Genomic DNA, 24,259 nt, shown 5'->3' on the forward strand with positions numbered 1-24,259 from the left:
TGGGAATCTCCAAGCCCAGCACAACTAGCTTGGTGGCTACCTCAGATTGCTTTACAGCTCAGGAAGGGTGGTCTTAGCCAAAACACAGGTGGGGGCAGAATTTGGCTTCCATCACCCAGGAAACCCCAGGGCCAATGCACCAGGTGAACAGCTACAGACCACTTCTGAGCATCACCATCTTACCTCTGCACAGCTGATCCTCCACAGAGGGCAGAGGTTGGTGCTAAGTGGTCACAGCCAATCCTTACAGCTGACTGGCCTGGGTAAATCCCTCCCATTGATCTGTCAACAGCAACCAAGGCTCAACTACAAGAGGAGGGTGTACTTAGCCCACATGAAGGGTATACCTGGAGTACTCAGCGTGGGTGATAGGGGAGACTGCCACTGGACCCTACAGGATACCTACAACATTAGGCAATACTACCAAGACACGGAGTCAAAGCAGCTGTACATAATACATAGAAACAAATGCAAGGAGACTACCAAAACAAGGAGACAAAGAAACATGGCCCAAATGAAAGAACAGATCAAAACTCCAGAAAAAGAGCTAAATGAAATGGAGATAACCAATCTATCAGATGTAGAGTTCCAAATACCTCAACGGTATAAAAAAGATCCAGTCAGAAACGAAGGATACACTAATTGAAATGAAGAATAATTGACAAGGGAACAACAGTAGACTGGAAGAAGCCGAGAATCAGATAGATGATTTGGAACATAAGGAAGCATAAAACAACCAATCAGAACAAGAAGAAGAAAAAAGAATCCAAAAAAATGAGGATAGTATAAGCAGCCTATGGGAAAACTTCAAGAGGTCCAATGTTTGCATCATAGGGGTACCAGAAAGAGAAGAGAAAGAGCAAGAAATTGGAAATCTATTTGAAAAAATAATGAAAGAAAACTTCCCTAATTTGGTGAAGGAAATAGACATGTAAAGCCAGGAAGCACAGACAGTCCCAAACAAGATGGACACAAAGAGGCCTACCCCAAGACACATCATAATTAAAAATGCCAAATGTTAAAGATAAAGAGAAAATCTTCATAGCAGCAAGAGAAAAGAAGTTAGTTAACTTCAGGGGAGTTCCCATAACACTATCAGTGGATTTCTCAAAAGAAACTTTGGAGGCCAGAGGGATTGACAAGAAATATTCAAAGTCATGAAAAGCAGGGACCCATAACCAAGATTGCTCTACCCAGCCAAGATATCATTTAGAATCAAAGGGCAGATAAAGAGCTTCCCAGACAAGAAAAAACTAAAGGAGTTCATCAGCAGCAAACCATTATCATAGGAAATGTTGAAGGGACTTATTTAAGAAAAAGAAGATCAAAACTATAAACAATAAAATGGCGAAAAATACCTCTCTATCAACTATTGAATCTAAAAAACAAACTAAGCAAACAAGAAAAACAGAGACTGAATCATGGATACAGAGAGCATTTTGATGGTTGCCAATGGGAATGGGGTGTGGGGGAATGGGTGAAGAAGTGAGGGGATTAAGAAGTACAAATAGGTAGTTACAGAATAGCCATGCAGATGTAAAGTACAGTATAAGAAATGGAGTAGCCAAAGAACTTATACACATGACCCATGGATGTGAATAAGGGTGTGGGGATTGCCTGAGGGAGTGGGAGGGTGGAGGGGGGCAGAAGGGAGTGGAGGGGGGCAGAAGGGGGAAAAATCAGGACAATTGTAATAGCATAATCAATAAAACAGAATTTAAAAATTACTATGTTAAAATATGTATAGCATAATGTTTATTATTTTAGCCATTCATAACTGTACTATTCAATGGCACTAAGTACATTCACAATGTAGTGTAACCATCACCACCATCCACACCCATAAACTTTTCATCATCCCCAACAAGAACCCTGTACCATTAAATAACCTCCGTCCCTCCCTCTCCCAAGGCCCTGACCACCTCTATTCTATTTTCTGTCTATGAATTTGCCTTTCCTAGGTACCACATGTAAGTGAAATGATACAATATGTTTCTGTGTCTAGTTTATATTACTAAGCATCATGCTTTTACAGTCTATTTGTGTTGTAGCATGTATCAGAATTTTCTTTTTTTTAAATTGAAGTACAGTTAACATACAATATCATATTAGTTTCAGTGTACAACATCGTGATTTAACATTTAAATATCTTAAGAAATAATATAAGTCTGGTAACCATCTATCACCATACAAATTTATTGCAATATTATTGACTCTATTCCCTATGCTGCACATGACATCCCCATGATTTATTTACTTTATAACTGGAAGCTTGTACCTCTCTTACTTTCCTTCACCTATTTCACCCATCCCCCCACCCCCTTCCCCTCTAGCAATCATCAGTTTGTTTTCTGTATCTGTGAATCTGTTTACGTTTTTTTGTTGTTGTTCATTTGTTCTGTCTTTTAGATTTCACATACAAGATAAATCATATGGTATGTGTTTTTCTCTAACTCATTTCACTTAGCATAATACTCTCTAGGTCCATCCATGTTGTTGCAAAAGGCAGTATTTCATTCTTCACGTATATATATTATATCTTCTTTATCTAGTCATCTGTTGATGGAACTTAGGTTACTTCCACATCTCGGCTATTGTAAATCATGCCGCAATGAAGGAGTTCATGTATCTTTTCAAATTAGTGTTTTCCTTTACTTTAGATAAATACCCAGGAGTGGATATTGGATCATTCCTTTTACAGGCTGAATAATATTCCATTACATGTGTAGACCACGTTTTATTTATCATTCATCTGTTGATAAACACCTGGGTGTTTCTACCTTTTGGTCACAATAAATAATTCTGCTATGAACATTGGTGTCCAAAGAATTTTTTGTGTGTTCCTGATTTCAATTCTTTCAGATATATATCTAAGAGTGGAATTACTGGGTCATATAGTAATTCTATATTTAAAAAGGTAGGTTATTTTAAATAATGGGCTCTCCTAATGCATTTGAAGGCTGGATTAGTAAAAGTCCATTTTATTCACAGCTTCTTGGAAGCTCATCTATTAACTGATCTCATTTCATGGGTGTCAGAGCTAGAATAGTGAGTGTGAGATTAATTCAGCCCTAAGCATGGGCGGCATGGCTGTCAGGCATCATGCGTTTGGCTTGCTGGAAAATACCCAGGCATTGGGCTTACGGTGATATTACTTATTTTTCAGTGAAGATTGATGCTTGTGCTATAATTACAGTTTTAAAATTCACGCAAGCCTGTTCTAAGACGCCCCTTTGATTCTCACTGAAGTTAGCCTGCTCACTGGTACAAAGTCACATGCTGACTTAATATATAGCTGTTGTGTTACAACACAGATAGAAGAAATGGGTTCAGTCTCCATATAAATGGAGATCAAACCACTGTGGTAATTAGTCTCTATATTAATCAAAAGTATTTGATAGCTCCAAGTCCTTGTTTCACTTGCAGCTATGCAAATATGACCAAAGGTTGGCGCTTCCTGTGCAGAAAATGCATGGTGGGCACAACTACAGGACGGCTAATCAAAATTGAAGAGACTTTAGCATTACTTGAGACAAAGAATGTAAAACAACCAAAAGTAAGGTATTAGGTAACTACAGGTGCTAAGGCAGCATTTATAACCTGCATCTTCCTACTGTGTTGAACACTCAAATAGAACAGGAACTCTGTGGTCCAAAGAATTCCCACGTGTTGGTACTAACTCCCTTGAAGACAAGAGTAAAATCTAAGTTAAGGATTCCTTACTTTAATACCTATGCTCATACCATCATTATCCTCAACAGCCACAGGGCAGAACAACTCAAGTGCCCGTCTGTGGAGGAACGGTCAAACAAAATGCGGTCTATACATGCAAGGATATGTTATTCACCCTTAAAAAAAGAAATGAAATTCTGACATATTTCACAACATGGATGTCAACTTGAAGACATTGAGTGCAACAGGCCAGTCTCAACAAATTTCGCTGATTCCGCTTATATGAGGCTCCGGAATTTATAGAGACAGAGCTGAAGGGAGGTTACCAGGGCAGAGGGGAGGGAGCAATGGCCAGTTATCATCTAGTGGGTGCAGAGGTTCTGTGTGGGCCGATGAAAACTTTCTGGATGTGGACAGTGGTGAGAGTTGTGTAACAGTGTAAATGTGCTTAATGCCATGAAATTGTACACTTAAAATTATTAAATGGTAAATTTTATGTTATGTATATTTTACCACAATTTTATAAATAAGAATTTCTGGTTGGAAAGGAATCTTTGAAAAATAAGCTGTGCAGTTTTTCTTTGGAATATTATTTTGTTTCCTTTTATATTTTATTCAATTGATATATAGTGTCTTAGGCTGTATTACTATAAATATATATGTACACATATAGTGTGTTAGGCCGCATACATATACATATGTATATGTTTTCACAAAAAAGGATCACATTCTACATATTACTTTGCACTTTGATTTTTTCTCACTTAGTGTAACATAACCATCCTTCCAGATCCTTATAGATGGCTCTTTGAAAAATAGCTGCTTAATATTCTTTAGGGTGACTGTATCACAATTTGTTCAACTATTTCCTATGGGCAGATATTCAGGTAGTTTCCAGGGGATTTATTAATTTTTTCTTTGTCAGTACAAAAACTGTGCTTGAATGCATACTGTCACATAATAAGAGAGAATTTTCTATACATAAATTTTGGTCAAAGGGTTTACCTACCTGATTACTCTCTTAAAAAGGCTGAAAGAATTTATACTGTGACCAATATTATATAAGTGTCAGTTTCTCTTTATCTCCACAAATACAGAAGTTATCATTCACGGTAGTTTTACTGAATCAATAGGTGCAAAATGGTATCTCATTGCTTTATTAGTACAGCTCTATTAGTGAAGTTGAACAGATCTTCATTTATTAATTTCCCTCCTACATTTCTTTTTGGTGGGGGGGAGGAATCGCCTGTCCATATATCTATTTTTAACATTTTTATTAATTCATTTTTGTTCTTTTCTCAATTTTAGAAGTACTACATATATTAGTTATTAAACATATTAATCCTTGTTATATATATTTTCCTAGTTTATGATTACATAGTTTATATAAAAGACTGAAATTTGTATGTAGCCCAACAAGTCTAGTTTATGGTTTTCTGCAATATTTAGCTTAAGACAATCTCCTATACACCCTCTCTTATTACTCTTGTTCAACAGTGTTTGAAAGTTCTAATAATAAAGTAAAACAAAAAAAACCATTGGTACAAATATTGAAAAAGAAGAAATAAAATTATCTTTTTTGCATATAATTTGATTATACACCTAGAAAATCCAGAAGATTATATTAATTTTTAAAAAATTATAATTAATAAGATAATTTTTAAAAATGGGTAGCTATAAAATAAATATACAATAAATAGTAGTTTTAGTTTCAACCTACAACATTCATTTAAAAGTAGAATTGAGAAACATATCTATTCAAATAGTGAAAAAATAAATAAGAAAAAGGAATAAGGTAGAGGGATATATTAATATAGCTATAAATCTTGCTAAAAATCAAAGGGTCTTGTTTGTTATGTCTGTCTTGGGAACTTTCAGTATCTCCACAAAGCAATCTGTGAGAGTGAGTGTGTGTGTTCAGTCAGAATCAAAATGAAATTTTTTAAGAAGTCAAGATGATTTTAAAGTTCCTTTAGAATAATCAATGTCCAGGAATAGATAGGCAAAAATTTTGAAGGAGAAAATCATTGTGCCTTACCATATAATAAGAACTTATAATAAAATTTTTAATTATTATAACTTTATTATAAATGAAGTTGATCAATGAAAGAGAATAAAGAATCCCCACATAGTAGTTCTACATGTATATGGGAAGTTGATATTCACAAAAGGCAGGAAGATTTCGAATCAATGGAAAAGAAATCTATATTAAATATTTTTTGAAAAATTTCTATTAATCTTGAAGGAAAAATGACAAATTTCTACCCTACATCAATATTAATATAAATTTTACTTGGGTTAGTAACCTCATTTTAAAAAATATTAGAAAACTCTTAGAAACCTTTTTTTAAAGAGTAAATAAAATTTTTGTGAGATGATTAGAAGCTACTCTTCAAATTCTAGTGAGAGTGAATAACCTTGAAAAGCCCCTTGCAGATTGAAGGGCAGAAAAATAGAAAAGATTATGGTTTATTTATTTAACCTAAGCTCAAGAGTAAGGTGAGCTGGACACAAGAATACTCAGATGATGAGAGCGAATTGGTACAGCCTTTTCTTTAAGCAGTAAGATAACGCATATTAAACCCTTCAAAATGATTATACTTTCAGTATAATCCAATGATTACATTTTGAGAATGAAAAAATAGTGAAGGATATGTCAAGCTAGGTAAGGAGGCTTTTCCCCACACTCATTGCTTCCACCCTCTGGGGAGTGCTAGCAAGTCTCATGGAATCTGAGATCTGAGCCTCCGAGCCTAAAAATGTTCGGATTCAGGTGTCTCAGGAAAGTCCTCCTTTATTGCTAGACTCAGAGGAAATCCAAAACCCTGACATATTGTGACTCATACCATAACACTGATTCTGGGCACTGCCTAGCAGACCCTGTGCCTTTTAGCTACTGTTTCGCAGCACTGGAAATAGGAGAATAGGTGGCTCTGGGGAATCCGAATCCTGTGAGGTCCTATTTTATAGGAAATACATAGGTGATTTTCTGACAGCTCGAAAGAAAGAAAGTCTACCAGAGTTACTCCAGCCCTAGTACACACCCTCATCTCCCCCACCCCACCCACAGCTTACCCCTTGAACTTGGGAAGCATCTGTAGCAAGCCTTGTTGTCAGTGCTCCAGGGCTATTTCTGAGGTCATCAAACCAGCCAATGTTTTGCCCTAATATTGCTCTGAAACCAAATTTACGTAGCCTTTTTGTGAGGAGTTCTCCAGATTTAGCAAAAGCATATCCCTAGACCACAAAAGAGTCTTTAGTGGTAGGTTAATATTACAAAGACAGAAATAGCTAAATCGCTTATTTAGAAATAAAATTTCTTACCTGGAGAAATTGAGTGCAAAGGGATACACAGCCCATTGCTACAAAAAGCAGGCACACACCGTGGATCTGCGACCTTTGCTCTTCTTTATCAGGGAGTGAAAAAGTCTTTGCAAGCAGTAAGCAAGGAAGTAACTTTATTATTACAAACAATAGCAAAAGAAATCAAAGTTCTTTTAGAAATTTCTCTTAAACATAGAGTTAAAAATGATTTTACTTCAAACATACTAGTAATTAAACCAAAGTTAACTTGGAATGTGTGTACTTTAATTCCCCGTAGGGAGGGAACCCTAGAGAATGAAAACCAATGGTTATGATTTACAGAATTTTCATCTTGTTTCTTTCCCTGATGTAGGCAATAATACAGATGAAAAATGTGATGAAATGCCTCAAATCCTTTATGTAATCATGTAAAGAAAAGGAAGGAAGGAAGGAAGGAAGGAAGGAAGGAAGGAAGGAAGGAAGGAAGGAAAGGAGGGAGGAAGGAAGGGAGGGAAGAGGGGAGATACTTGAGAATCCAAGGATGTTATATGGGACAAAAGTCAAATATTATGACCTTGGTCTTTTTTCAACAATAGATGCAGTAAAGGGTGATGTTCCATTACTCAGGTATATTGGCTGTCATTAGTTTTATAGAATACACACACACACACACACAAATAATAGCATCACTATAAAAGCAACCAGCTCTCAAGGCATTAACTAGAATTGGCAATTGGCTTAGGAAAGAAAAACGTTTCCATCCATCGGAAGCTGAGGTTGTTGCCTCTAAATCACCAGAAGCTGAAAACATTCCCTTCAAAAACTATGAAAGTTGTGAATGGGTTTTCTTAGCCTGTAAAAAGTAGTAAACTATACTCATAAGTACCTGTTTTCTGATTTACAGATATGCTCAAGTAGTGGATTGGGGACCAAGCTGCCGCAATAAGAAAATGGAGAGAATAGCTGCATATTCTCTTTCCCCACAATGAAAGTGGTTTAGGTATAACCACATCTTTCTAATGCAGACTAAATGAGAAGACTGTGAGAGTTCAGAAAAAAGAAGTATACAGTATAGAGCTGTACAACAAGTCCTTATCTATTGCTCAAAGGAAACCATTTATTCAATAAATATTTATGGAGTGTCTGCTACATGCCAAATAAATCTTCTGAAAACAATCTATAATAAATTCCAAAGTGGAGGGAAGGTTCCAGATTAATGAGATTTACTGTTTCTAGGACAAAACATTTCTAGAGCTTTCCTGGTCCTTAATACAGGTAAAGTGGGCTCAGAAGTGGGCTCACTCATTCTTCCCCTGATAAAGCAGCTCACCTTTTCACTTTATAGGATTTAAATTCAGGAATTTAAAGATGTATTTCAGTTTGCTTTTTGAAGCACCCTACAAATCCCCTGCAAACCCAAACTGTGATGGCACAGTTTCCGTTCCTCCCTAAGGTCACCTATTATCACCACAGACTAGAGAACTGGAGATCAGTCAGTTTAAGTCTTATTTTATAGATGGAAAACTGAAGCCCAAAACATCAGGTCTCGTGTGCATGTTCACGTAGCTGGTGTTCATTATTGGGTAAGGAAACGCCTGACTTTCAGATTTCAGTGCAGTGGTTTTCTTCCGAGCATGCTCCTCGGCTCTGGGTATCACTCACCTTCTCGGTGTTAAAAAGAATATCTGACTATTGTTTAATCTACGTAACTGTCCAGTGCAAGATTTGGCATCTACCTATCCATAATCCTTTTTTGCAAAATCCTGCCCCATGAGCTCTTTCTCCTTTCTTTGCACCCGCAACCCAGAGGGCCAGCCCTCAATGGGCCCCTCTGTTCTTAGACGAGCTGTAGTGTGAGCATACGCCAGGGCCATTCTTGTAAATAGTAAGTTTGTTTAAGGAGAAAAACTCTTGCTATTTACCAGATACCAAAAGTGTTCATTAACTTAATTTAACTTAATTTAACCCAGGGTTTCCTTAAATTGGGCTTCTTAAAACAGCTCAGTGAGACTGATTTTCCTGTTCCTTGTTACAGATGAGGAAACTAAGGCTCCTCAAGGAGAAACCACTTGCCCAAATGCACACAAAGAGTACAGAGCAAAGGCCAACTACATACAAAGCCAGGGCTGGTGGACTCCACAGTTCAGGCTTTTCCCCATCCAAATTGCTGTGCTTGGAACACTGGGCACATTTTCCAAGTGAGAAAGACCCAGGGAATGTGAATCAGATGAATTATGCCTTCCATGTATACTGAGGCTTCACTAGACTAGCAGTCAGGCTCCTGATAATGTCCAGTCATTTGCCGAGTCCCTATTCCGAACTGTGGTCTCAACACACCAATGTGAGTATCGTGCCCCTTAGAGATGTCAGAGTGAAAATAGTACAGTTAAAAACAGACTATTATCTGACTCATGATTATACCTCATGGGATAAAAACATCATGAACCTACTGACGACTATGTGATAATTATGCCAAGAGACAATCAGAAATAATCTTCTTTACCAGAGAGGAAAAACAGTAGTTCGCTAGGGTCATTCCCTTAGCAAACATAATCCGTGAGTAGACGTTGGATTTCCCCAACTAGACCCTGCTACCCTGGTCCTGCAGTCCTGAAGTGAGAAGCTCAGTTGTTCCGGCTGTTTGCTAGGATTTCTGGTTGTGACCAGGAGAAGCACAGAGATTACTCCCACCACCAGTTACCAGTGGGTGCTCGGGGTGGGGGGGAGGGCAGGGGTTATAGCTGAATCACCAAATTGTTTCTGTCTTGGTCATTTCATCAACCACTAGAGCTGGAAGTTATCTTAGAAATTACCTTTGTTGCTTCTTCACTTTACAATTCAGGAAACAGAGGCCCAGAGAAGTGGCATGATGTGAACCCAGGGCATATGACAGGCGAAGCCCAATTATCGCGGCAGTGAAGGGCACTGGTTAGATTTAATAGAAACTACTGAATTCTGCACCAAAGGCAAAATAAAAACATCATAACAATAAATACGGTACTTGGTAAGTGACCTGCAGAGCCAGTTTCATAAGAAAGGTCTCCTGACAGGGAAACCAGGACTCTCTCCACAGCAGCTCATATAAAAGGTGAAGTTGGGCAAGTATATTCCTTATCCTGCTTTTACAAAACGGTAAGAGATGGTCAGCAAAGATGCTGACGTCCTGGGTTTATTTTAAAAGCAAATATCTTTGGCATAGTCTTGGGCCCTTACAGATGCAACCCCATCCCCTATGCCGCCTACATCCACACCACTGCTAAGTGCGATGCATTTCCAGGGCTTCTCGCTGCTAGAATGTCAGATTTCTGAGAGCAGGGAGGGGCTGTGCTTTTCTTCTTCGTCTTTCTATTCCCAACACCAGCAACAGGATCTGGTAAACAATAAGTAGTCAACAAATGGTTGTTAAGTGGTGAAAAGATGAATGGACTTTTTGTTTAGTGCCTGTCTTCTTCACAGACTTGAAACTCCATTAAAGGAAGACACCATGACTGATACTGCATTTCTAAGTTCCTAGCACTGTGTCTAGGGGAGATAATAAATATCTGTTGATTGAACAAACAGATATTTCTATTATTTTAGGATATTGTACTTACTAGACATTAAGGAATATAAATTAATTATTTAAAAGATTTTCAGCATAAAGCTTTTACATAACCAGAAATTCCATTTACCAGAGGTTGAAGGTCCATCTCTGTGTTTCCAATTTCTTCTCTGAAATGAACATTATTTCCTCACTCACCACAAGGGGGCAGTGTGGAAATTGAAGCCAGAGGGCCTGGCTACTCAACTGACTTGATTTTGTTGACTAACCAGGACTTTCTGTGCAGCTCATGCCTGTGGGAACATTTATTTCTGGTCAGGAGTTCTGAGAGAAGGAGAGGGAGGGGAAGAGGGAGAGGGGAGGGAAGAGGGAGAGGGAGGGGAAAGGGGAGAAGGGAGGAGAGAGAGAGAAGGAAAGAGAGAAAGAGAGGAGAGAGAGAGGAGAGAGTGGGTGGAGAATTAAAACTTAGGACTCTTAACGAAGCTCTGACAGTGTGGTGTGCTGGCAAATCCTTTCAACTTCCAAAAGGCTGGGTTCTTGTCCTGGCCCCATCACCTAATGCCTGTGTGACCTTGAACAAGCGAATGAAGTTCTCTACATTCTAGGTTTATCTTCCCGTTGACCTCACAAGATGTGTATGTGTGTGTACATTTCAACTCAGAAAACTTGATAGCATTTTGATAAATAATTTTGCAATGATAAGGTTGCATTAGAACTGGACTCTATAGTCACACTGCCTGAATTTGAATCTTAGATTCCCTACTTGCTATCCTAAGCTCTCTATGCCTTGGTTTGCTCCTTTGTAAAATGGGAACAATATGAATACCTACTGCAGATGGTTATTAGGAGAATTTAATGAACTGTTGTATATAAAGTGCTTAGTGTCTAATTAATGTTTGTAGTTATTTTTTTATTATAGCAATGAAGTCATATGGAGACTACCAAAACTTCTAGGAGAAAATCAAGTAAACTTAATCTTTTCCCATGCCTTATTTTACATCTCCCTCCTTTTCCCATTTTCTCTCTACCTCCCAATCTCGATGCAATCAGCAGGAAAGCAGAGAATTATACAGCATGCACTAAAACCTGCTATTATAGTAAAACTTTGTACCTCAGCAATTCAGCACCATCAAAATAGCCCTAAAACCCTTTTGTATTACTCACCAAACCTGTTCGCATTCTGATTTGGTTCACATGTAGGTAAATTGGCCCCTTCTACACCAAATGGGCAGCCATGGTGCAGTCTTTACAGACACTACGGCTCTCTGAGGGTCCTGCCCGCCCCAATGGCAGTGCTTCGCTTCGCCTTCCTACCTTCGGTGCGATGGGATACTGAGTGGGTGAGTGGGGGCGTTTTTAATTCTTTAGAGATGAGGAAAACCCCCTAAATATGTTAAACAGTCAATCTATCAAAAATGGCAATATCCACTGAGAGAAGAACAAGAGGGGAGGAGAATAAAGAGAGTCCAGCTGTTTGCTTACCCCAAGAATCTGGCTGAATAAAAAGGCGTAAAGGGGTGTGACTGCACCATTGGCGGCCGCACCCACAGACCCTACCAGCATGTAGGGCCATTCCGGAGCATTGAGCTTCAGAATCCTCCTAACCGGGGCAGGTTCAATTTCTTCCTCCACAGGAAGCTGGTTGTCCTTGAGGGGCGAGAGGGTTAGATGGATCATCCAAATGTGCACACAGACAATTTTTCAGATACTCTGTTTTTTATGCAGCAGGCCCTTTGGCATTTGCAGATGTAGGAGTCGTGGCATGATTGGTTACGAGTGGCCTGAAAGACCTATAAGATGTAGTGAATTGTTATTTTGGGAGGAATGGTTTTGAATTGCTTGTGACCACGCTGTCACTGGCAGAGGGGAGCCTAGGGAGACAACGCATCTGAAAGTGAGCTCACAGTTCTCATTTCCCAGCAGCATAGGTGTTGACTCTCAGTGAATAATAGATATGTTGGATTTGTAAGAAAAATAAACCCCTGATTTAAAAAAATAATTGCGTTATAGTAGTATTTACAAATTTGAGGACATGTGTAATTTTCAAGGTATGTCGAAGTTCCGAAGGCAAGCCAGAGTATCTGAAATGAGGCAAAATAATTTTTAAAATTTGTGAAATGGTGTCGACAGTTATCATTTACATGTTTTCTCTAAGGTTTTTCTTCATTAGTACCCAAGAGTAAATTGTAATCTATTTAGATTTCTCAATTTCACATTTCCTTCACAAGGAGTGAAAATTATTTCAGTATTTCCTTATTCTGATCTCTTTACTTGCCATTAAAATGTCAGAGCCAGCAAATTTGTATCTTCTTGAAGGCAAATATTATATTCAAAACCTCATTTTTCCCATCATTTTCCCTATCATTTTTCCTTACTATAGATATTACTCAGTGCTTTGTCTTTGGCCCATTTAATCAATAATTTTAAAATTTATTATGTACTTTATTTGAGAAAGGATTTTAGGTGGCTTATATAGATCTGTAATAATTTATATATTTTTGAATTCAAATATACTAAATATCTATAGGAAATTGACTACAAAACTATGAATCAATGTCCTCTTTCATTAACACGTAGTAATTTACCCTTTTGGTAGCTGAATGTCGGGAATATACAATGGCAAGGAATTTCAAATGCTTTTCTTTTGCTTATAAGTCAAAGCTCATATTCCAATTCAGTTTAAACAAAAGCCTGTATCGTGTCTGTGCCATTAGAGTTGCAAGCCAAATAGGACGCAGCTTAGCTGGAGATGGATGTGTTACTGCCTTCATTTCAAGCTCTCTCTTGGCCTGCCCTCAACATTTGCACTTGTCATTACTACTCACTCATGCAGCAAATCCTTCTGTTCAATGATTTTACTTCTGACAGCTTACTAAATCTAGGAATCAATGCCAGAGAGGAAGAAAGGAGTCTAGGAAAGCTGAGTGGAATAGGAGTAGAAAGAATGGGATTCTTGGTGGAGCCCCACACAGCCAGCAGTGGAATATATCACCAAGCACTTTAGCTCTTAGGGTCTCAGCTACCTGATCCTCACAATGAGAGAGCTGGACTAAGGAGACAATTCTCTATGGGTTTCTCATGTTTCTGCACATGTTGTGAACGGAAGCATTGACTACCTTTGTTCATACTAATTTTTCAAGGATGTTTGTATAGCAAATAGCCTTGAAAGACACAGATGGTGTCTCCATCCCAAGAAAAGGTCAGATGTGCTTACTACCTGGTTTAAGAGGCTCCTCAATGCTGGGATTCCTCTCCCGTAACATATCTCCCTTCATTTATTTACTGGTTTCATCCAGCCCTCTTTGCATCGATTTATGAAGAGTGGGGGCTGGGCTGCGGAACCAGTGTAAATGCTATGTTCTGGCTACTAATATTGCTTTAACGAAAGCTTTTGTCTCTGACTCAGGGCTGTTGTGTTTTCTGCCAGCATCCATGAAATTGTGTCAGGCTAACTTGGTAACTTGCAGTAGAGGAAAATATTAGACCCTTTATAGTTCTCAACAGTGACTGGTGTCCTGATTTGGATGCATACTAGACTCACGTGGATCTATGATTGAATATACAGATTCCTGTGCCCGGTCACCAGAAATTTAATTTGGTAAGCTTAAGTATGCATCTGTGACTTAAAAAATACTCCTCAGGCCCTGGCCAAGTGGTTCAGCTTGTTGGAGCATCTCCCCATACACCAAAAGGTTGTGGGTTCGATTCCCAGTCAGGGCACATACCTAGGTTGTGGGTTCTACCTCCTGTCAGGGTACATATGGAAGGCAATAGATTGATGTTTCTTTCTCACATCAATGTTGATCTCTTTCTCTCACTCAAATCAATCAATATGCCCTCAGGTGAGGATTAAAAAAATACTCCTCAGGTAATTTGGTGACATAGCCCATTTTGTGAGACCCTCAGCAGCACTGTTTACAAGCTCTAAGACCCCTTCCAGCACTAAATCTCTGGGATTCCATGATTACACATTTTGAAAGTGTCGGCCAGAACATTAAACCCCAACATTTCCTGGCACCACCTTCACACTGGGTGGTCCACGCATGGCCTGACATGATGGAAATTTCTCTGGCTTTTTGATACCTGAAGGTATCTCTAACCCTAAACAGCAATATCTAAGACATTTAAAAGCCATATGAAGTAACTTTGCCTCATGGCTCTCATTCCAAGATAAACTGACAAGAAGCAAAATTTAATTAATTTGAATAGTTTTTTTTAGTCCATGTTTACTGAACACTTGACTTTAAAGGAAACTGTTCCCTAACCCCTCAAAAGATGTGGTTATAAAGACTAAATGATGCAAAAACCAAGAACTCTGTCCCTGAGTAATTGCCTTTTCATTGACTTTCATCTGATATAGCTAAAAGTATAGTAGAAGAATAAAAGAAAAAATATATAATTAAGGTCATTATGTACAGAAAGATTTTTATCTCTGATTTTGTAAAGCTAAGGACAAATTCCCTCACCTAAAAAAAGCTAAAAATGAACTAAGATGAAGAATGGAAAGATGAATAAATTAATGGCAAACCAGTAACTCAAGGAGAAAGATCGAGTTATAAAAATGTGTGTGATTCCTCACTTCAGCGTTTGTGCCTCTACTGCAGCAATGGTGAGTTGCACAGCGCTCATTTGTTCATCGCAGGCAAAGCAGTATCCTGCCAGCAGCTCCAGTGTGTGGAGAAGGACTGTGGCCCTCATGCAGCCTTGCTTCCCTAACACAATGCCTGGCACGTAAGAGATGTGCAATTGACGTCTGCTAGATGCAAGAGTGAAGGAAGCTTTTATGCCCGTGGTACGTATATGCAACAAAACAGTTATTTAAAAAAAATACTGATTGCTTACCTACTATGTTGATGGTTAAACGCTAGACACTGGGTTTTTCCCAGTTTCCTTCCTTCCATCTCTTTGTATAGGTTAGGTGAAAATTTAACTTCCTACTTAAATTTTATGTCCTTCTCTGTATACTTCTCTCTATACTTTGTTACAGTGATTTCTGCATGCCAATTTATAGGGCCTCCTGCCTCAAAAATGACTTTAAGATTTGATGATAATAAATGGTAACAATGACAAGCAGATATTCTTCAAGTGAATAAATACTTGGGTCCTGTCTCTGTTGCACCTTTAACCAAATGCCTACACTCTACCCTATAAGCTAGCTATGATGCACTAACGGGTTTCTAGTACTACAAACTTTAGGGGAACAGGATTTCACAACCCCAAAATATGTCTGTTTGGCATGAGGATTATTTTAGGCTGATTATTTTTAAGAAACAAAAGATTCAGGAACACTTTCTACCTCCTCCTTAACTGCCTAAAAGAATTTAAATGACACTGCAATGAACATAGGGGTGCATATATTTTTTTAATTTAGTGTTTTGGGTTCCTTCAGATAAATTCCTGGAAGTGCAATTGCTGGGTCATAAGGCAGTTCCATTTTTATTTTTTTAATTTTATTTTTAAGTATATTTTATTGATTATAATATTACAGTTGTCCCATTATTTTTTTCCCCTTTCTTCCCCTTCATCCTACATCCCCCCTCCCACTAGCATTCCTCCACCTTATTCATGTCCATGGGTCACACATATAAGTTCTTTGGCTTCTCCATTTCCTATACTATTCTTAACCTCACCCTGTCTATTTTGTACCTACCATTCATGTTTCTTATTCCCTGTACCTTTTCCCTCATTCTCCCCCCACCTCCTCCCTGCTGATAACCCTCCATGTGAACTCTCAATGTGATCTCCATTTCTGTGATTCTCTTCCTGTTCTAGTTGTTTGCTTAGTTTGTTTTTCTTTTTATTTTTGCTTTAGGTTCAATTGTTTATAATGTAAGTTTGTTGTCATTTTACTGTTCATATTTTAATCATTTTCTTAGATAAGTCCATTTAACATTTTATATAATAAGGGCTTGGTGATGATGAACTCCTTTAACTTGACCTTATCTGGGAAGCACTTTATCTGCCCTTCCATTCTAAATGAAAGCTTTGCTGGATAGAGCAATCTTGGATGTAGGTCCTTGCCTTTCATGACTTGGAATACTTCTTTCCAGCCCCTTCTTGCCTGCAAAGTTTCTTTTGAGAAATGAACTGATAGCCTTTTAGGAACTCTTTTGTAGGTAACTGTCTCCTTTTTTTCTTGCTGCTTTTAATAGTCTCTCCTTGTCTTTAATCTTGGGTAATGTAATTATGATGTGCCTTGGTGTGTGCTTCCTTGGGTCCAACTTCTTTGGGACTCTTTGAGCTTCCTGGACTTCCTGGAAGTCTATTTCCTTTGCCAGATTGGGGAAGTTCTCCTTCATTATTTGTTCAAGTAAGTTTTCAATTTCTGGAGGGTGAAGAGAAGTGGTCTGTAGTCTCTGTTCGGGGCCCAGCTAACCACATGACTTATCAAACCATCTCTTCTAAGTTTTCAGAGTCAAAACTCTAAGAGACCACAAGGTGGAGTAACTTCTTTACGTAATTAAACCTTTTGCTTTGCAACATAAGATAGAACATTTTCCCCACTAACAGAAGGTAAGGTTAGAGCTTCTAAAAAGGAAGAATTTCACCAGAGCTTGAGCAGAATTTAGTAAACTATGAAAATGCTTTAAAATTTACTTGAGATTAGAATAACTCAAATATTTAAAATACTTTAAAATTTACTGGGGTTAGAAATTCTATAAGTTAAAATTTATTAACCCTAATTCTACTGTATCCTTCATAAAAATACTTGATATTTTTAAATCTAAAGACTTTCATATAATTATCATACGAGCAAGCAGTGTTAGTAGAAGTATAAGATCTTTTCCTTTTGGAGCTTTAGCAAAATCACATTGGCTTCCCTGTCATTTTCTTCCTCTTTCTTTTTTCTCCCTTAACTAGACAGAGAATATAAAGTGGCTTTTTTAAAAATCATACTGGTTAACATTTAATTGAGTTTAATTGTTCCATTCTAATCTACAGTGCTAATGAGTAGACTATTGTATGGAGCGTTTTTACATCTCTAAGACGAAAGTCTCTTTTTGATTTGTTTCCTTTTATTGAATGGCCCCCTCAGGGTTTCCCTGCATGGAGAGGATGCCACAGCAGTCTGAACTCCAGGGAGTCTGAGTGTCCTCTGCAACGGTGCCAGGCCATCTCCCAGTTTCAACAACAGCAACAACCAAATCAGATTTTTGCTTCTTCCTAATGCTCTTGCTTTTATTGTCAAATGTTTGCCCAGGGGAAAAAAAGCATTAAAATGCACAAACTGAATATGATTGGTGCTGCTGTGTTTGAAATTTCAGCATCGTGTTTGGTTCTTTCTCCCTTGAAGCTCTGTTAAATGCCTTACCCGACATTCCTTATTGTTATTAGCGGCAGCACCATGAACATCAATGAAATACCAATTTCTGCTGCAGAACCTGCAGAAGACTCAAGTCCTTACTGGCAAATGCAGTAAGCAGTCAGGCTTGCTAAATGTTTTCTCTCACTGTGATGCGCTCTGCTGCTCCTGGGAAAAAGTGCTCACCTATGAAACTTACTTAAAACAACTCTATTAGGTGGTGGGACCTTTATTTACTCACTATTAATGCACCGAAACCAAGAGAGAACCTTAAGAATCCTTCTTAGTCATAGGATCATAAGAATTACTGCACTTTCTTCCAAATTTGTCATTGTGAACTAAGGCTTGCGATTACTTCCAATGTAAATTCTCACATTGCAATCTTTAAAGACAATTTGAAATTATATCATGTGTAATAAATGTGCTTGTAATTACAATATTCTCTCCATTATTTCCTTTGATAAGTATTGTATTTTAGTCTTTATTTTATTGTAGAAATTTAATTTTTTATACTAGTTTTAAAATCTTCCAGTGTCTTACTAGGTGCAGGGCACTGGGCAAGGTGCCCAAATTGATACAAACACACATAATATATAGTCCCTAACTTCAAGAAGCTTATAATTTGGCCCTGGCTGGTGTGGCTCAGTGGACTGAGTGACAGCCTGTGGACCCAAAGGTCACCGGTTCAATGCCTGGTCAGGGAATGTGCCTGGGTTGCAGGCCAGGTCCCCAGTTGGGGGCATGTGAGAGGCAACCAATCTGAACAATGTATCTCTCACACATGGATGTGTCTCTCCCTCTTTCCCTCCCTTCCCCTCTCTCTAAAATAAATAAATAAACTCCTAAAAAGCTTATAATTTGCTCTGGCTGGTGTGGCTCAGTGGATTGAATGCCAGCCTGTAAACCAAAGGGTCACCGGTTGATTCCCAGTCAGGGCACATGCCTGAGTTACGGGCCAGGTCCCCAGTAGGGGGTGCACAAGAAGCAACCACACATTGGTATTTCTCTCCCTCTTTTTCTCCCTCCCTTCCCCTCTCTCTAAAAATAAATAAATAAATAAAATCTTTAAAAAATATATAGGCAAAGCATATTTTTTAAAAAGAAGCTTATCACTTAGTAAGGAGATAAGAAAACATGACCTCAAATAAAGTTCAACAATAAAATTGCCGCGAAGGGAAGAGTAATGGGGGATCCAAAGTGAGAGTCAGGGCTGAAGAGTGAAGTGCAATGACTAAGAAAGGCTCTAGGGAGGAGGAGGGTTACTTTATGTGAAAGCAGCGCCCACAACGACAACATTGCAGACATGCGTCCTGCGGAGCAAGGCTTTACATTGCAGTACGTGTTGACTCCTCTCCTATCGCTTCATGTCTGTGTTGTTTTGAACTATGTGAAAATTAACAGTATGGATTAGTTACCTCAGACGGTAACTAGACTTACTGCAGGGGGTCGTTTTGTAAGATATGTAAATATCAAATCACTATGATGTACATCTGAAACTAATAGCATGTTGTATGCCAATTATTTGTCAATCAAAAAGTTGTGGCTACTTGTTAAGGCTAGCCTTATCAAACATCTTTGTTGATCAAACACTTTAGTGAAGGTTATTACAATTTAAGAAACAGATTTAAAAATTTGGGGAAAAAGTTTCAGATAATCTTAAAAACTCTTAAAGGGTATCTATATAATCAAATAATCTGCTAAGTACATGTAATTTGCCTATGTTTATTAGAATGGTATAGTTAAGGACTATTAATTAACCCTTAATAGTCCAGTATTAGTTACCACATGTTCTTAAAAGTAATTAATTAATCTTTGTTTCTTTAAAAAGATTGTGTCAAATTTACAGTTTCCATCAGGTCCTAATGTGTTCTTCCATTTAGTTTGACTTCATGAAATATTACTAGATATAGATATAGGCCTTGAAAACTCATATTCTAGGTTTTAAGGGCATACAATAGTCCCCAGGAGAGATCATTCCCCCATGCGTAGTAGGTTACTAACCTTTCTGTCTTCTTCATAAGGAGATTTATGATCTACAACAGCTAATGGAGGCTCGTGTACCAAGTAAGAAAGCTGGGATCTGGAGCGTTGCCGGATGGAAGCTCTGTAAATAAAAAGATGAACGAGTCTGTAGATTGTGGGCAGGTTGGAACAGGACTCAACTGGTATCCAAGTTTACAACACATGTCAAATACAGAAATGTTTGCCAGGTCACACTGTAACCAGGTAAGGGAGCTTTCTGGTTAGACTTGACAGAGCTATTCTTAGGGCAGAATTAATCGGTGGGGTTGCCCTGAGCCCCAAGCTAGACCTTGATCCAGAGGGGCGAAAGAGAAGGGGGTAGAGTTGTCCTACTGGCTTACCAGAAAAATGTGTAAGACTCGAACCTGTTCCAAACCCACATGGTTCTGCTAATCACTATAATGGCAATGGCCTGCTGCCTTTACTTCCCTTCTGGTTATGAATTATAGTTTTGGCCTCTCTCTCCTTACCCTGCCCCCATCGTGTGTTTACTTTACAGTAACGCCATCTGGATACAAATGAGCTAGTGGGAGGAAAAAGAACCCCTGGTGAGATTTTCTCCATGCTATAGGTCACCCCTAAGGGTGCATTTTATCAACAAGTATCTTAATGAAATCCAACTTAGCTTGATGTGTTCATTCATTCATTCAGCAGATGTTTATTGGGCAACTACAACCTGCAAACCAGTTCCAGGTGCTGTGGGATCTGGTCAATCACGGCTTCTTCCTCAAGGAGCTTAAATCTTATAGAAGAGCAACACAAGTATACCCAGTCCTGATCTAAGGAAGAATGTGCTAAGTGCTATAAAGCAGGTTTGAATAAAGAGTATGGAAATTTAAAGGAAAAAGAAATATATGGCAGGGATTGCCATGAAAGGCTTCTTGGAAGAGGAGACTAATGAAGGATTTGGGGTTCTGTAGGCCAGAAGGAAAAGCGTTTCTGAATGAGAGAATAGTGTAAATGGAAGCATGAAGAGAGGAGAGAACAGGAATACCCATTATATATACTTAGTACAGGACAGACATAGGCAATGATTGGTTCAGGTTGTCTTATTTTGTTTTGTTTTGTTTTCCTGAGATTTCTGAGAAGGCGACTCCTACTCTTCTCTAGGTTAAACTTGAAAATATGTAGCATTGGGAGCTGCTGGTAATTATGTCAAAACTCTTAAGGAACCAAGCTTCCTGAAAAATAAAGCCAATAGTGAAAAAAAAATTGTAGAACTGAGAAGTGGGGAGAGATTTGGACAAATCTTTGAAGCCCCAGCCTTGCCTGAAGTCAAAGCATCCTTCAAGGACTATTCAGTTATGTCAACTGACTCTCTCCCTTTAAAGGTTAAACCAGGTTGGGTTAGGTTTTCATTCATTTGCAAACAGAGTTTTCAATGATAAGGCAATGATGAAGACCTGAGAGAAGGGAAGCTTCCTCACCAAAAGTACTTAATTGGAAATAATATGGTATAAAGAGAGAGAAGTTAGAGATGAAGAGACCTACATCAACTGCTTAATGCAATCTAGATAGAACCATTCACAAGTCTCTATCTCTATCACAAATCTTTATCATTTCTGTTCAGGTGAAATTGGACTAAAACAAATATCAGGGTGGTGCCTATTATATATGTCATCTAGCTTTTTTGAGAAGGCAGTAACTCATCAACCTAATTACTCTAAGTTGTTACCAGTTCTGTTAATGGTACCACCATTCTCTTAGTCACCCAGGTTCAACAACCCAGGTGCATTTATCTTAAGTCCTCCCTCTTCCTCACTCTTGCATATTCAGACTCTTGCCAAACCTCATTATGAACAGGCATGAAACCACTCCTCAGCCCTACTGCCTGCTACCCAACTGGCTTCCTCCGGGACGCCACATTTCCCTCCCACCTGACCTGAAGCTCCCCAGCAATAGAGTCATTTCTTTGAGTTAGGTAACTAAGGTGGAGCTGTCTTCTCCAGAAGGTGTAAGGAACAGACAAGTGTCACCTGGAGAAGGCAGAGTGCATGATAAGGCTGAGACTTAAGGTCATGGGGCTAAAATAAAACTCAAAGCATTAGAACCCATAGCAGGAGTATGTGGAGAGAGGAAGGTGTAAAAATACAGTTGACTACTTCCCAGTTCTGAGCATGGGAAGATCTCTATCCTTGTCCCCTCAGACTTCTACTCTTTAATCTTACATGTCTTAAGTCTCTCTTCCTATCCCCCATATCATGCCACATGGCTGTCATAGGCTGTCCCAATGAGACAGCTCATCAGGCACTCCACCTGTCATCCAGTTCCCCTTCTGATCTACCATAAACACCAGAGTTATAATTCTCTCTCACCTCTTGCCAGAAACCTACATCTGCCACTCCCTTTCTCAGAAGCTGCGTCACCACTTCCTACTGCAAATAAAAACAGCGAATTTGGGGAATACATGCTTGCTCTCTCACAACATTATTATTTAGGAAATTAATTGCCATTATCCATTAAATTGTTCTTGAACCTAAAATATACGACTAAAGAGAGATTTAGCCTTCAGAAAGACTGTAGGCAAGGAAATAAGATACAAATTAACCTCCACTTAGTCACCTTTTAGCAAGACAAAGTCTGTCAGCATCACAATGAGGTATTTTTAACCATCCTTCTCTCTCAAACTTACAAGTCTTTCTCTGCAGAAGGTTAATAGCTACTTTCTGTGTACAGACCGTATGTCTGGATTTCTCATCCTAGTCACCAAAATGTATAGTTTGTGAGAACAAATGGTCAAATAGGAAACGTTTGTATGTATTAACATGTTTATTTGGTCCTAATAATAAACTGTAAGTAAACTACATAGAACAGGTAGATTTGGTTCATTTGGAAAGGTAAGAAATTGACATCAGATACAAGTCTTCTTCGCAACCTTTCACCTAATGATCAAAAGAGATGCCTGCTCATTTTCTGTGTTTAGGAAGTTAGTTTGTCTTGAGGTCATGATTCTAATGGTCCTTATAACTTAACTTTTTCTTTTCATCGGAAAAGCATGATTAGTCTATGGCCAAACCATGTGGTGTGTGCCTGATCTCGGCTGGTCTCAGAAAAGCATAACTAGACATAATGCCACATGTCTATAAAAACTGACAGATAACTTTGGCAATTTTATAGCTTTTACTTCCTAGAGTACCTTGATGTTATTATTTTATTATTTTCCAAATTCAATAAATTCAATAAAAATAGCATTTTATGAATTTTTTCTGTATGTTTTTGTTCTCAAAAGGAAAAATACAAAACTCAAAGCATAAACTTAGTAGACTCTCCTTTGAGTATCATAAATAAATAAATTTGTATTTGAACTACTTGAAGTTGTTACCTGAATGTTTTTTTAAGCTCTTTAACCATTTTTTTCAATAAATAATTAGCTAGCTATCTTGAATGAACAGTCCTATAACAGCTTTTTCTCAGAGTACTGCCTGAATCAAATGATCTAGCAATGCTCAGTGGTAGAGAAATACGCTGTCAGCTCATTGCCCACTACAGTATTCTAACTTAAGAAAAAAAATTTCAATGACATTTTCATGAATATAGACATATTCCTGAGCAGAATTCTTCTTAATGCAAAGTCTTTTAATATTAAAAGACCTATTTTATTAAAACCTTTAAACCAGTATGAAAGACTAGAATTTATGGTCTTGCTAATAATCATATTCCAAAAAGTGTTTTGAGAGTGAATACCCATATAGTCATCCACAAAAAAATAGTTAAAATTTTGAAAAAAGAAACAGCTGATATTTAGGAAAATTCCCTCTAAACATTAGGAAATACATTTCTTACTTCATCTAATTAAAGCATGATAGGTGCATTACTATCAGATGCATTACTCTGGAAGAAGAAATATTTGAATTCAGTTGCAATTCAGTAGGTTAAAAAGTAGAGCTAAAGCAATGAATTTGACCTCCATGTAAGATGGTTAATTCATTTCACATTAGCTTTGGGGGAAAAGATTACACACAGATTTTTTGGAAAATCCCCTTTCTAAAGCCAATAAATAACATTTTAACTATAGAGCATTTCTACCATGACCCCACCCTTAACACAATGAGAAGATAAAGTTAAACAAAAAATCCCCATGAATTACAAGCAGGAATGTCAATACAAGCACCAAGGACTGTTTGCATGGTGCTACTGCACAAGCCCTGGGGCTATGCTTAGGGCTCTCCTGGGCGTACCTGCGACACTGCCTAAGGATGGCTGCTGCAGGAGGCTCCTACGAATATCTGAAAACTTTAAAATCTGCCCCATGGTTTGAACTTACCTTAAACTATCCCGGTAGCTCCCTCCACTAAAGCTCTGTTTGCTCTCAAGTAAAGCACCTTCAGTGTCATCTTTTCCTATTAACACAGCATGAGGGATTCCTTAGTGCATGCCAGAAGCAGAGCCATATCAAAATAAAATTATTTGTCCTGCCT

General features: G+C 38.2%; 1 protein-coding gene across 7 annotated transcripts in view; it reads right to left on the reverse strand.

Moving 5' to 3' along the window:
• ABCB11 (ATP binding cassette subfamily B member 11) overlaps positions 1–24,259 on the reverse strand; it is a 94,175-nt gene that overhangs the window by 16,477 nt on the left and 53,439 nt on the right. For 5 of the 7 annotated variants that reach the window (XM_045187473.3, XM_045187471.3, XM_024579885.3 and 2 more), the window contains 5 exons: positions 24,106–24,181; positions 19,821–19,923; positions 11,999–12,163; positions 6,997–7,101; positions 6,748–6,909 (listed from right to left, as the gene is read on the reverse strand). In XM_045187473.3, the coding sequence (XP_045043408.2) occupies positions 6,748–6,909; positions 6,997–7,101; positions 11,999–12,163; positions 19,821–19,923; positions 24,106–24,181 (611 nt within the window). Of the gene's footprint in view, positions 1–6,747; positions 6,910–6,996; positions 7,102–11,998; positions 12,164–16,700; positions 16,842–19,820; positions 19,924–24,105; positions 24,182–24,259 lie in introns of those variants that run through there. The other 2 variants (XM_053918758.2, XM_053918756.2) reach the window with 2 other exon arrangements.

Source organism: Desmodus rotundus, chromosome 2, assembly GCF_022682495.2.
Source record: "Desmodus rotundus isolate HL8 chromosome 2, HLdesRot8A.1, whole genome shotgun sequence".
NCBI lineage: Eukaryota > Metazoa > Chordata > Mammalia > Chiroptera > Phyllostomidae > Desmodus > Desmodus rotundus.